The 13,686-nt window shown below is 42.8% G+C and overlaps 1 protein-coding gene across 1 annotated transcript in view; it reads right to left on the minus strand.

The window, feature by feature from the left end:
* Positions 1-269: 269 nt before the first annotated feature.
* Positions 270-13,686, minus strand: part of LOC140725274 (synaptosomal-associated protein 23-like) — a 52,462-nt gene continuing 39,045 nt past the window's right edge. Inside the window, exons 6-8 of the mRNA XM_073040537.1 lie at positions 6,039-6,191; positions 5,643-5,787; positions 270-1,538 (exon numbers count right to left, since the gene is read on the minus strand). Coding sequence (XP_072896638.1) covers positions 1,473-1,538; positions 5,643-5,787; positions 6,039-6,191 — 364 coding nt within the window. The 3' untranslated portion in view covers positions 270-1,472. The remainder of the gene's footprint in view (positions 1,539-5,642; positions 5,788-6,038; positions 6,192-13,686) is intronic.

Genomic DNA, 13,686 nt, shown 5'->3' on the forward strand with positions numbered 1-13,686 from the left:
GCAGTGTCTGCAACCTGAGGCATTACCCATTCTGTCAAGGCTCAGTTTCAAGATGTAATTGCAACCATTATCCCTTGTGTAAACTCTTGTTGATGAGACAGGGTTACCATGTGTCATTTATGTGCAAATGTTTTGATCCTATGCCTATTTTGCTTCCTAATTTGATGTGAAAAAGCAGAATAGAGGGAACAAAGTAAAGTTTGCTTGGGCTGCCCATTCTCCTGCCTTCTATATAATAATGCTCTGAACTGAATTTCAATTATAACAACTTCAGGGGAGAATATGCATCTTTATTTTAGAAAAAGTATTGAGACATGTAAAGGTGAAAGGATAAAGTTTGTGATCACATTTCACATTATTAAACATTTCCCAGTGCACGCGGAGAAAAATGATTAAATGTGCAATATATTTTACTCACTGTATGCAACTCACTATTAAGTAATGAAGCCAGGCGAGGCTTCACGCAAGGTCCCTGATAAACATAATAAGCTTTGTGTAGAGAATTTTGTCCAAGGGGAAAGCCAGCTTCACCCAACTAGCAGAGCATACATGCCCCTTCTAAAGGCAATTTACTAGCACCATGTACAGCCAGTGCCCAAAACTCTTAATGGAGACAGTGGTGGAGGTATGAAATAAATTCATGCCAGTATATAGTTATAGCAACTGGGTGGAGCTTGGATCATTCTTTAATTATGAGGGAAAGGACCTGGATGTGATTTTTTTTAAGTTTAGAGAAGTCCTTTATTTAAAAAATTAGCATAGGTGTTATAGTAGCAAGTACAAGAATTGTGAAGGGAGAAATGGTGTGCAGACGATGGTCCATCTTTGAGACACGGCACCATTCCTTTAGTTGGGAGTCTCTGGAACACTACTGCAAGAAAAATGTCCAACCCTTTCTCCAGTTCCTCATTCTCCTCCAATCAGGTAGGATGGCAGTTGTCAACAGCAGCTGAAATGATGGTAATTGTGGCAAGGGAGACTGACATGGGGTGGACTATTGCTTATATACATATTCATCGTCTTCCTCTACCATGGCCATCTTTATGACTATACATAAGCAGTAGTCATAAAGATGGCCATGGTAGAGGAAGACAATGAATGGGGAACTGATCGGAAGTGTGTCTGCTGCAGTAGAGGTATGAATTAGTATTTTTCCTTAGGTTCCCTTTCCAGTAAGTTCTCCAAAACCTTTACATCCAAGGTTCCCTATGGAATATGTAGCCACAAGAACATTTGAGAAATCAGTCACTTCTCTATACAGGTCACTGAGGATGGTTGTGGTTGCAGTCTGGCTGGGAAGCTGTACATAGTCAATAATGCTGTGAGGCACTTGGAACATCTTACAATTATAATTTCAAGGAGATACGTTGATAGGAGAAATTGAGATGTGGAGGCGCAAGACAGTGACTCGCATGGAAATCAGGCTCTAGTGTGAAGCCGTAAATTCAGAGGTGAGTTTCATGAGCTCCGCATTATTTTTTGATGAGTTTGTTTGCTCTCTCATTGGCTTCATCAATCCGAACTTTGTTAACATCCGCCTGTTTAAAACAAGAATTGGTGTTTGCTTACTGAGATACTCACAGACAGAAATGCAGTCTGATAACTGATGGGAAAATTTAATGGGAACAGTATCATTTTAAAATTTGGTCTTCAAGTTTAAAGTAGTTGAAGTTAACACTGCTCTACCTTCTAATTTGATAGTGCAGAGAATGATAAAATGGTTACAGCCAAAGAGGCCATTCCATAAGACACAGGAGCGGAATTAGGCCATTTGGTCCATTGAGTCTGTTCCACCATTCCAACATGGTTGATTTAGGATCACATTCTGCACCTCCCTGTAACCTTTGACACCCTGACTAATCAAGAACCTAAGGCTCTAGTTTAAATATACTCAATGACTTGGTCTCGACAGCCATCTGGAGCAATGAATTCCAGATTCACTATCGATTGGCTAAAGAATTTTCTCCTTGTTTTTTCTAGTCTGAGCTCAGCTCCCCGCTTCTTTTTGGATTCCAGACCCAATCAGATCCCCTTTACCACCACTCTCCTCCATCTAGCAGAATTAGTCCATACTCTCAATAATTTCTCCTTTGGCTCCTCCCACTTCCTCCAAACCAAAGGTGTAGCCATGGGCACCCCTATGGGTCCCAGCTATGTCTGCATTTTTTGTTGGCTTTGTGGAACAGTCCATGTTCCAAGCCTATACGGATATCCGCATATAGTTTTCCTTCACTACATCGATGACTGCATTGGCGCTGCCTCCTGCACGCATGCTGAGCTCGTTGACTTCATTAACTTTGCCTCCAACTTTCATCCTGCCCTCAAATTTACCTGGTCCATTTCTGACACCTCCCTCCCCTTTCTTGATCTTTCTGTCTCCATCTCTGGAGACAGCTTATCTATTGATACCTACTTTAAGCCTACGGACTCTCACAGCTACCTGGACTATTCCACTTCTCACCCTGTCTCTTGCAATTCTTCCGTCTCCGCCACATCTGCTCTCAGGACGAGGCTTTTCATTCCAGGACGAAGGAGATGTCTTCCTTTTTTATGTCTTCCCTTCCTCCACCATCAACTCTGCTCTCAAATGCATCTCTCCCATTTCCCACACACCTGCTCTCACCTCATCCTCCCATCACCCCACTCGGGATAGGGTCCCCCTTGTCCTCACCTACCACCCCACCAGCCTCTGGGTCCAAGATATAATTCTCCATCCAACGGGATCTCACCACCAAGCACATCTTTCCCTCCCCAATGCTTTCTGCAGGGATCACTCCCTACGCGACTCCCTTGTCCATTCGTTCCCCCCCCCCCCATCCCTTCCCACCGATCTCCCTCTTGGCACTTATCCTTGTAAGTGGAACAAGTGCTACACCTGCCCTTACACTTCCTCCCTCACCACCATTCAGGGCCCCAGACAGTCCTTCCAGGTGAGGCAACACTTGACTTGTGAGTTGACTGCTGTGGTATACTGCATCTGGTGCTCCCGATACGGCCTTCTACAAACCCCATTTCCAGAAAAGTTGGGATATTTTCCAAAATGCAATAAAAACAAAAATCTGTGATATGTTAATTCACGTGAACCTTTATTTAACTGACAAAAGTACAAAGAAAAGATTTTTAATAGTTTTACTGACCAACTTAATTGTATTTTGTAAATACACAAATTTAGAATTTGATGGCTGCAACACACTCAACAAAAGTTTGGACAGAGGCATGTTTACCATTGTGTTACATCACCTTTCCTTTTAATAACACTTTTTAATCATTTTGGAACTGAGGATACTAATTGTAGATTTGCAATTGGAAATTTTGTCCATTCTTGCTTGATATAAGACTTCAGCTGCTCAACAGTCCGTGGTCTCCGTTGTCTGATTCTCCTCTTCATGATGCGCCATACATTTTCAATAGGAGATAGATCTGGACTGGCAGCAGGCCAGTCAAGCACACACACTCTGTGTCTACAAAGCCACGCTGTTGTAGCCCGTGCAGAATGTGGTCTGGCATTGTCCTGCTGAAATAAGCATGGACATCCCGGGAAGAGACGTTGCCTTGATGGCAATATACGTCTCTCTAAAATCCTAATATACGCCTCAGAGTCAATGGTACCTTCACATACATGCAACTCACCCATGCCGTGGGCACTGATGCACCCCCATACCATCACAGATGCTGGCTTTTACACCTTTCGCTGATAACAATCAGGATGGTCATTTTCATCTTTGGCACGGAGAACTGGACGCCCGTTTCTTCCGAAAACTAGCTGAAATGTGGACTCATCTGACCGCAGCACACGGTTCCACAGTCTTTCGGTCCATCTGAGATGAGCTTGGGCCCACAGAACTTGTTGGCGTTTCTGCATAGAGTTGATGTATGGTTTCCTCCTTGCGTAATACAGTTTCAAGTTGCATTTCTGGATGCAGCGATGGACTGTTAAGTGACAATGGTTTTCCGAAGTACTCCTGAGCCCAGGTGGCTATAATTGTCACAGTATAGCATGACGGTTTCTTAGGCAGTGCCACCTGAGGGCTCGAAGATCACGCACATTCAACAGTGGTTTCCGACCTTGCCCTTTACGCACTGAGATGTCTCTGAATCTTTTCATAATATTATGTACTGTAGATGTTGAAAGACCTAAATTCTCTGCAATCTTGCGTTGGGAAATGTTCCTTTTGAACTGACTAACAATTCTCTCACGAATTTTGGCACAAAGGGGTGAGCCACGACCCATCCTTGCTTGCAAAGACTGAGCCTTTGATGGACGCTACTTTTATACCCAGTCATGATACCTCACCTGCTACCAATTAGCCTGCTTAATGTGGAGTCTTCCAAACCGGTGTTACTTGAATATTCTGTGCACTTTTCAATCTTATTTTAACTCTGTCCCAACTTTTGTTGAGTGTGTTGCAGCCATCAAATTCTAAATTTGTGTATATTTACAAAATACAATTAAGTTGGTCAGTAAAACTACTGAAAATCTTTTCTTTGTACTTTTGTCAGTTAAATAAGGGTTCACGTGAATTAACATATCACAGATTGCATTTTGGAAAATATCCCAACTTTTCTGGAAATGGGGTTTGTATATATTGGTGAGATCCGACACAGACTGGGAGACTGTTTCGCTGAACACCTACTCTCTGTCCGCCAGAGGAAGCAGGATCTCCCAGTGGCCACACATTCTAATTCCACATCCCATTCCCATTCTGATGTGTCTATCCATGGCCTCCTCTACTGTCAAGATAAAGTCACACTCAGGTTGGAGGAACAACACCTTATATTCCATCTGGGTAGCCTCCAACCTGATGGCATGAACATTGATTTCTCTAACTTCTGTTAATGTCCCTCCTCCCCTTCTTACCCCATCCCTTATTTATTATCCCCTCCCTTTTCTCTTTTTTCCTCTCTCTGCCCCTGTCACAATCACTCCTTGCTTGCTCTCCATTTCCCTCTGGTGGTCCCCTCCCCCTTTCTTTCTCCCTCGGCCTCCCATCCCATGATCCTTTCCTTTCTCTGGCTGTGTATCCCTTTTGCCAATCAACTTTCCAGCTCTTGGCTTCATCCCCTCCTGTCTTCTATCATTTCGGATCCCCCCCCCCCCCACCTTTAAAATCTGTTACTATCTTTTCTTTCAGTTAGTCCTGACAAAGGGTCTTGGCCCGAAATGTTGCCTGTACTTCTTCCTATAGATGCTGCCTGGCCTGCTGCATTCCACCAGCATTTTGTGTGACATGAAACCATCTATCCTCATGCCTAGAACATGCTAGTCTTAGTCCACATGAAATGATGTAATTCTAGAGACATAAGAGACTGCAGATGCAGAATTTGAAGCAACAAACAACTGGAGGAATGCAGCAGATTGAGCAACAAGTAGGGTGGTAACTGGACAATCAATGTTAACAGTAAAAACCCTTCAAATCTAGTTAAGATATTGCCTCATTTGTTGAGTTTCTTTAGCAAATTTTGTGGGCTTTTTGGGCCATAATTCTACTTGATCTAACTAAATGCTCCAGTTAGCAGACATGCTTTGCTTGCTCTCAGTAAGATTACATTGGATCTTGGGGAGTTTGGGTTTTCTCAGTCAGTGTGATCTACATTATTGAAGCTGCTGCACTGCGGGGGAGGGGGGGGCAACACAAAAATACCTTCTCAGCAATGCTTTCAATTTTCTGGTTGTGAGACTCTATCTCGTTGCCCATGTCAATCGCCATATTTTTCAGGTTTCCGATGATACTGCCCACTTGTTGCAGGTTGTCTTCCATCTCGTCTTCTCGTGCATCATTTGTTATCCTGAGGAAAGCAGAGTTCTCTCATTATTTCACTAGGCACAGGAGACTCAGAAGTGAATGCCAATTCCCATATTTACTAATGGAGAGTTCAGGTGAAAGGACATAATCCTGAGTATTCTGCCACAGCAAGTGGTGAAGGGGGCTTGTTTCCTTCACCCATTTGATTTGAATGTAGTGTACACTGGGAGTCAAGGATATGTACTGCTGGGGCAGGACTGATGCATTGCCACACTAGTGAACTGATTAACCTACCTCTTGATGTAAGCTTCGTCACCACTCTGCTTGGCTATTTCATGGTTGTTCTGTGACTTGCTTGGTTGATTGGAGACCACTCTACCTGTGTTTCCATCAGCATTGCTTGCCCAAGCTTTCTTGTACTTGTCCGCCATCTCAAAATTTCTCACTCTGAGAGGAGAGAACAAACAATGACATAACGTGATTGGTGTGTTCCCATTTACTCAGGTGGACAGGGAGAATGTTCCTGACCACATTGAAACAGTAACTGTACTTAAAAGCTTGCAGAATCAGTTGGGATGGCCCAAGGCAAGAATATTTGTGGAAAGGGAAGTCTGTTTCCATGCGTTGAGCATAGGTAGTTTCTCCCAGCTTGCCTCTTGCAGAATGAAGTGAATTGAATACAGCAGTTAAAACACTAACCACACTGGCAGAAAACATTTCCAAAGCCGAGGAGCCGCAGACTGCTGGGGCTCAGGCTTTACAGGCCTAAGGCCTGTTGCGTATACTGCACAGCCTACTTGATGGATAGCAATCTCAGCTGTAGAACCACCTCACTTAAATAAAAATTTTCGACTATCTGCCATTCACACATAACAAACTTTTGTAAATTATACAGTACGACATCAGATTTCCCTCATCTCCCAAACATTTAGATTATATGCTTTTCACTTTTCCTGCCAAAATCATTTCTCCCCACACTACAGTCATCTGCTAAATCCTTGCCCATTCCATTAACATTGTGGTTTCATTTTGACCTCTCCTCAACTTGTATTCCTACCTATTTGTCATCAATGAATTTAGCAGCCATACCTTCACTACCTTCATCTAAGTCAGTTCTGTACATTATCAAAAGCTGAGGCCCAGTTCCAATTGCTCGATACAGACTTTAAACCAGAAAATACTCAATCATGCCTTCTCCTGGCTCCTGGTAGCCAGCCTCACAATATGTTATCTTGTAAGGTGAGCTTTTATTTCCATATCAACCTTAGAAGTGGTCAAATGTCTTTAGAAATATGGGAATTTCCACCAGTTTCTGTGGATATATTGTCTACAATATTTATCACTTTAAACAACTTCAACAAACTGGTCAAACATGATATCCCTTTAACAAAACACTGTTGGCTTTGTCTGATTACCTTCAACTTGTCTACATTCCATTAGGATATTTTTAGTTGCACCTTTAGACATTGTCCCCACTAACCTAAATGTCCTGTAGTTTTCCAATCACAAGCAAGAGGAATTCTGCAGATGCTGAAGGAACTTAGCAGGCCAGGCAGCATCTATGGAAAAGAGTGCAACCAATGTTTCGGGCCAAGAGTCCTGCTGAAGGGTCTCTACCCAAACTGTACTCTTTTCCATAGATATTGCCTGGCTTGCTGAGTTCCTCCAGCTGTTTGCATGCATCCTGTAGTTTCCTGCTTTGTGTCCTTCCATTTTAAATAAAGAAATTTTTGATTTAGTAGGCCTCCCTCAACAGGGAATTTTAGGAAATTTGCTATCAACATTCACCAGGAAGTTGCTTGGATTGGATAACTTGGGATTGATTGGATAAGTTGGGCTTGTTTTCCCTGGGATGAAGGAGGCTAATGGGTGACCTTATGGAAGTGATTCTGACAGTCACCCAGAGTGGGGATAAAGGGGGGCCTTTTCTGGTTGACGGCCAATGACTAGTAGTGTTATGCAGGGGTCAGAGTTAGGACTACATTTCATATGTCAATGGATTATAGAAATGATGGCTTTGTGACCAAATTTGTAGATGATACAAATTGAGGGGCAGGTAATGTTGAGGAAGCAGGGAGTCTGCAAAAAGATGTAGATTAGGAGAATGGGCGAAGAAGTAGCATACAGTGCAGGGACGTGCATGGTCATACACTTTGGTAGAAGCAATAAAGGCATAGGTCAGGGTTCCCCAATTAGTTTTCCACAAGGGCCAAATTATATCAAGCATGCCAAGCCAAGCGCCAAAATATCCAGGGTTTTTTTTTCATTGTGCCAGTAAGTTGTTTTATGTGCAGATTGTGTTGTTGCTGCTATTACCATTATTGTTATCATCAGTAGTAGTAGTAATTTAGGCCTGAGATTCTCAAAGCCTGTGTTGTGGGTCACACAAAAAAAAGCACTCTTGAAACAAAATAAGTCCAAAACCAAACATTTAATTATGAGTCTAGCTATCACAATTGTCAGCTGTCACATTGAGAACTCATCTGGACTTAAAATACATGTGTGTGTGTGTGTGTGCGCGCTTATGCGCGCGCGCACACACTCACAGAGTAAACATGGTAGTCTTCACCACTTCTCTTCCACAGAGTTTTAGTAGTATTGCCTTTTCCACTGTTTCTGTTCTTTCATTTAATCTATTTGTTCTTTTTAATTAAGCTATGTAGCATTTGAAGTGTGAAGTGTAGCTATAAATGAAATTATCAGTATTATTGTTGTAATATTATTATACCACAATAAGATTGACAAATGGACAAAAATAAATTGATTCACTCACCAATCAGTGAGAGAAGTGACAGCGACAGGATGAGGCTTCTGATGTTGGGCCTATATTCTGTTGTGGCAATCCTGAGGCACTGGCCAAGATGTGAATTGGAGAGTCTGTTTCTGCCTTGGTTCTTGACGAGTTCATTGAAGAAAACGATGACTCACATATATACGTGGAGAGGAACAGTGTGAGTAGGAGCATTGCAATAGCTTTCCTGTTTTTGAATTGAGCTTGGGGAACCACGTTGATCCAAAAGTCACTCACCCCAATGTGTTGAGCTTTGAGCAAATCAGATGTTCCCATTTCCAAGACCTCCATCTGAAGAGTTGCACCAGCCTTTTCGCCTCTGCAGTCCACTGGCCGTCAGCCGAAATGGAGAACGGCTGTCTCAGGAAGAGGAGGATGTCACCTGAGAGCTTAGGGGAGCTTTCAAATCATTCCCTGAAGAGTTTTGCCAGGGTCGTCACAAAATCCTTCATCACTAGATCCTCCCGCATTTAGTTCTTCTCGCAATGCTCCCGCAGACGTGGAAAGTGCAACTTTCTCCCGTGAATGTCTCTCTCCAAAAGGTTCAGCTCTGACCGGAAAGCTTCAATCGCCTTGTACATATTCGCAACAGTGTGGTTGTTGCCTTGCAATGGCAGATTAAGTTGATTTAGATGAGACATGTCACACAAAAAAAGAACATGCCATCACCTTGTAGTCACTTAAAAACCTCAAGTCCTTGGGCTTTTTGTCTCTGCAGGCTGGATAAAAATGACACAAGCTCATCGTGCAGGTCGCACACCCTCTCCATCACACGGCCTTTGCTCAGCCAGCGAACATCATTATGCAGCAAAAGATCTTTTTGTTCCGCTGACGTTTCCTCCAGCAATGCTCCGAAAAGGCAAAGTTGCAGACTAGAACTCTCATGAATGAAATTTACCAGTCTCGTCACAGTATTCATCACCTCTTTCATTTCCCCACACAGGTTAGTGCACAGCACTGATTTGTGAATAATGCAATGAAATGCCAAGAGTCTGGGTTAACAGTGGCAAAACTGCTTACCAAGCCCTTGTGCTGTCCCACCATCGACGGAGCCCCATCGGTGACAACGGACACAATTTTGCTCACATCCACGCCATTCTTCTCAAAGAACTGTATCATTTTGTTAAAAATTATTTCCCCAGTTGTGCACCCAGGCAGAGGAAGCAAACAAAGTTGCTCTTCCTGAAAGGTCTTCACATCAAAAAAATCTTGCGAACACAGATAGCTCTTCCATATCGGTTCGGTCACAGGACGAGTCTATGGCTAGTGATATGGCTTCTGCTTTCTCCAAATCGATGAGAAGATTGGAAAAACACGCCTCCGCTAAAACTTCTACAGATGGCCCTCCTTATCCATGGGGGATTAGTTCCGGGACCCCTCGCGGATACCAAAATTTGCGGATGCTCAAGTCCCTTATTCAACCTGTTTCAATGCAGTGGACCTTAGGACCCAGCGGAACCCCAGACCTTATTTAACCTGTCTCAATGCAGTGGACATTTGGACCCAGCAGCAGAACTCTGAATCTGCAGTGTTTCTGTTCGTGAAAATAATCACGAACACAATTGAAAATAAAGTGGAAATAATAAAGCGATCGGAAAGAGGTGAAACGTCATCGGTCATTGGAAAAGCATTAGGCTACGTCGGTCAACGATGGGAACAATTTTAAAGGATAAAGTGAGAAAGGCCCTGCCCCGATGAAAACCACAAATATTACTAAGCAACGCAGTGGTTTAATTATTGGTCTTTGGGGTTTTGGGTTTTTGATCCTCCACATCAACCTGACACAGTGGAGAGCGCACTCAGGAGTGGTCTGTCCCGAGTCCTGAGAACTTTTGTTTCCGAGCCTGGCGCTGAAACATACATTCTTCAGTGTTTTATATGCACAGAAGGGTAAAATATATACTATATACTAAGACAAACTTTTGACTGACGCTAAATAATTCCGGATGTACCTGTTCCGACTTACTTAGTAAGAGAACTTCCGATTTTTTTCGATCCCGATCCACGATAACTTACGCACATCCTCCCGTATACTTTAAATCATCTCTAGATTACTTATACCTAATACAATGTAAATGCTATGTAAAATGGTTGTTATACTGCATTGTTTAGGGAATAATGACAAGAAAAAAAGTTAGTACATGCTCGAACAACAAGTGCTGGAAGAGCACTTCCAGGTTTTCGCAATTCGCGGTTGGTTGAATTCGCGCATGCGGAATTCGCAGATAAGGAGGGCCGACTGTACTCTTCTTGTTGCTATGTTAGCCGACAATGGCACCATCTTTAATAGCTCCACAACAGTTTTCTTGGTTTTTCTCATCATGACCTAAAACTTGGTCAACCATATCAATTGCATGTGTTTTAATCAACTTGGCAAAATCCCATGACACATGCAATGAGGCAGCTGTTGCGTTCTCTTGTGCAGGTTGACTTACAGATAGTAGAAACGGAGTGCTTGTATGATATATTTGCAATTTTTTGTTTGCGTTGATCTGATTTTGCAGGGTAGTTGGCATTAAAACTGGCAGCATGCAGAGTGTTGAAGTGCTGCTTTAGATTTTCTGATTTGCAGACAGCTACGGACTGCATGCATATTAAGCATGTCGGTTTAGTACTGGCATGGTCCGGTAAAATAAAACAAAACTGATCAGTCCAGTCAGATTTGAACTGATGGTTTTCCTGGTTGACTTTGTGCTTTTTCGCGCAGGCCATGTTGTTTGGTTTAGGGTCCATGACTTACTGCTGGTAACAATTCGCTTAGATGACAGGAGGGTAGCTGGTGTGTGCCGCTGTCTAGTCGAGGACCGTAGAGAGTGCGCAGTAGGTTGCGCGCTGTACAGGGGCGTAGGTCAAGTGTACGGTGTAGGATGAGGTTAAAATAAATTAGAGCAGCGTACGCTTTATTTACATGTTATGACAGGTGCGTTCACGTAAGTGCCAGTGGTCCAGACGTTTGGTTCTCGTGGTCTGTACCTGGCCCATGGTCTGCCTATTGGGGTTGTCTGGCATAGGCTATTTTCTAAGTAGGGAGTAAATTCAGAAATTAAAGGTGCAAAGGGACTTGGGAATCTTCATACAAGGTTCCCTAAAGGTTAACTTGCGGGTTGAGTCAGTAGTAAGGAAGAAAGACAAATGCAATGTAAATATTCAGAACCAGAATCAGCTTTGATATGCTGTTTTATATATTGCTATATTATATATAATATGCTGTTTTAATATACTGCTACGTCATGAAATTTCTTGTTTTGTGGCAACAGTACATGTATATATAGATATAAGCATAAAATATAGATATAAAAATTAAGTGTAAAAAGAAAGAGAAAATAAGTAATGTTTATGGACCATTCAGAAATCCGATGGCAGAGGGAAGAAGTGCTCCTGAAATGTTGAGCCTGGATCTTCTAGCACCTGTGCCTCCTCCCTGATGGTAACAATGAGAAGAGGGCATGTCCTGGGTGATGGGGCTCCTTATTGATAGATACTGCCTTTTTGAGGCATTGTCATAAGACATAGCAGAATTAGGCCATTCAGCTCATTGAGTCTGCCCTGCCAATCCATCATGGCTGATCCTGGATCCCACTCAACCACATGTGCCTGCCTTTTTGCCCTAACCTTTGATGCCCTGACCAATCAGGAAACTTATCAACTTCCACCTTAAATATACTCAAGGACTTGGCCTCCACCACAGTCTGTGGCAGAGCATTCCACAGATTCACTACTCTCTGGATAAAAGAAATTCTCCTTGTCACCATTCTAAAAGGTTGCCCCTCAATTTTGAGGCAGTGCCTCTAGTTCTGGATACCCCCACCACAGGAAACATCCTCTCCAAATCCATCCTATCTAGTCCTTTCAACATTCAGTAAGCTTCAATGAGATCCCTCAGTGTTCTAAATATGGAGAGTACTGCCCAAAGCTGCCAAATCCTCCTCAAATGCTGACCCCTTCATTCCCGGAATCATCCTCAAGAACCTCCTCTGAACTCTCTCCAACGACAACACATCCTACCAGCTGAATGAGACCCAAAAGTGTTGACAATTCTCAAAGTGCAGTCTGACTACTAGCTTATAAAGCCTAAGCATTATCTCCTTGAAATAAATGCCAACATTGCAATTACCTTCTTTACCACAGACTCAACCTGTAAATTAACCTTCTGGGACTCTTGCACGAGGACTCCTAGGTCCCTTTGCACCTCTGAAGTTTCAACCTTTTCCTCAGTAAGATAATAGTCTGCACCATTGTTTCTTTCACCAAAATGCATTATCACACATTTCCCAACACTGTATTCCATCTAATACTTTTTTGTCCATTCTTCCAATTTGTCTAAGTCCTGTTGCAATCGCATTGCTTCCTCAGCATTACCTATCTTCATATCATCCACAAACTTTGCCACAAAGCCATAAATTCCATTATCTAAATCACTGACAAATAATGTGAAAAGTAGGTGTCCCAATAGTGACCCCTGAGGAACACCACTAGTCACTGCAGGCAACCAGAAAAAGCCCCTTTTATTCCCACTTGCTGCCTCCTGCCTGTCAGCCATTCCTCTATCCATGCCACTGTCTTTCCTGTAACACCACAGGATTTTATCTTGTTAGCAGTCTCATGTGATGCACCTTATCAAATGCCTTCTGAAAATCCAAGTAAATGACATTCACTGCCTTTCCTTTGTCCACCCTGCTGGTTACTACTTTGAAGAATTCCAACAGATTTGTCAGGCAAGATTTCCCTTTACAGAAACCATGCTGACTTTGACATTAGTCTCCAAGTACCTCAAAGGTGTCTTCAATGCTAGGAAGGGCCAATGCCCATAATGGAATTGGTTGTATTTGCAACTTACTGCAGCCTTTTCCGATTTTGTGCAATGGTCCCTCCATTCCAGATGATGATGCAGCCAGTTAGAATGCTCTCTACAGTACATCTGTAGAAATTTGTGAGGTCTTTGGTGACATACCACTTCTCCTCAAACTCCCTAATGAAATATGACCACTGTCTTTGCTACTGCATCAATATGTTAGGCTCAAGATGCATCTTATGAGATGTTGATGCCGGGAAGCTTGAAACTGCTCACCCTTTCCACTTCTGATCCTTCGATGAGGACTCAAATGTATTTCTTCAACTTCTTCTTCTTGAAGTCCACAATCAATTCCTTGA

The sequence above is a fragment of the Hemitrygon akajei genome, chromosome 3 (assembly GCF_048418815.1).
Source record: "Hemitrygon akajei chromosome 3, sHemAka1.3, whole genome shotgun sequence".
In the NCBI taxonomy this organism is placed as follows: domain Eukaryota; kingdom Metazoa; phylum Chordata; class Chondrichthyes; order Myliobatiformes; family Dasyatidae; genus Hemitrygon; species Hemitrygon akajei.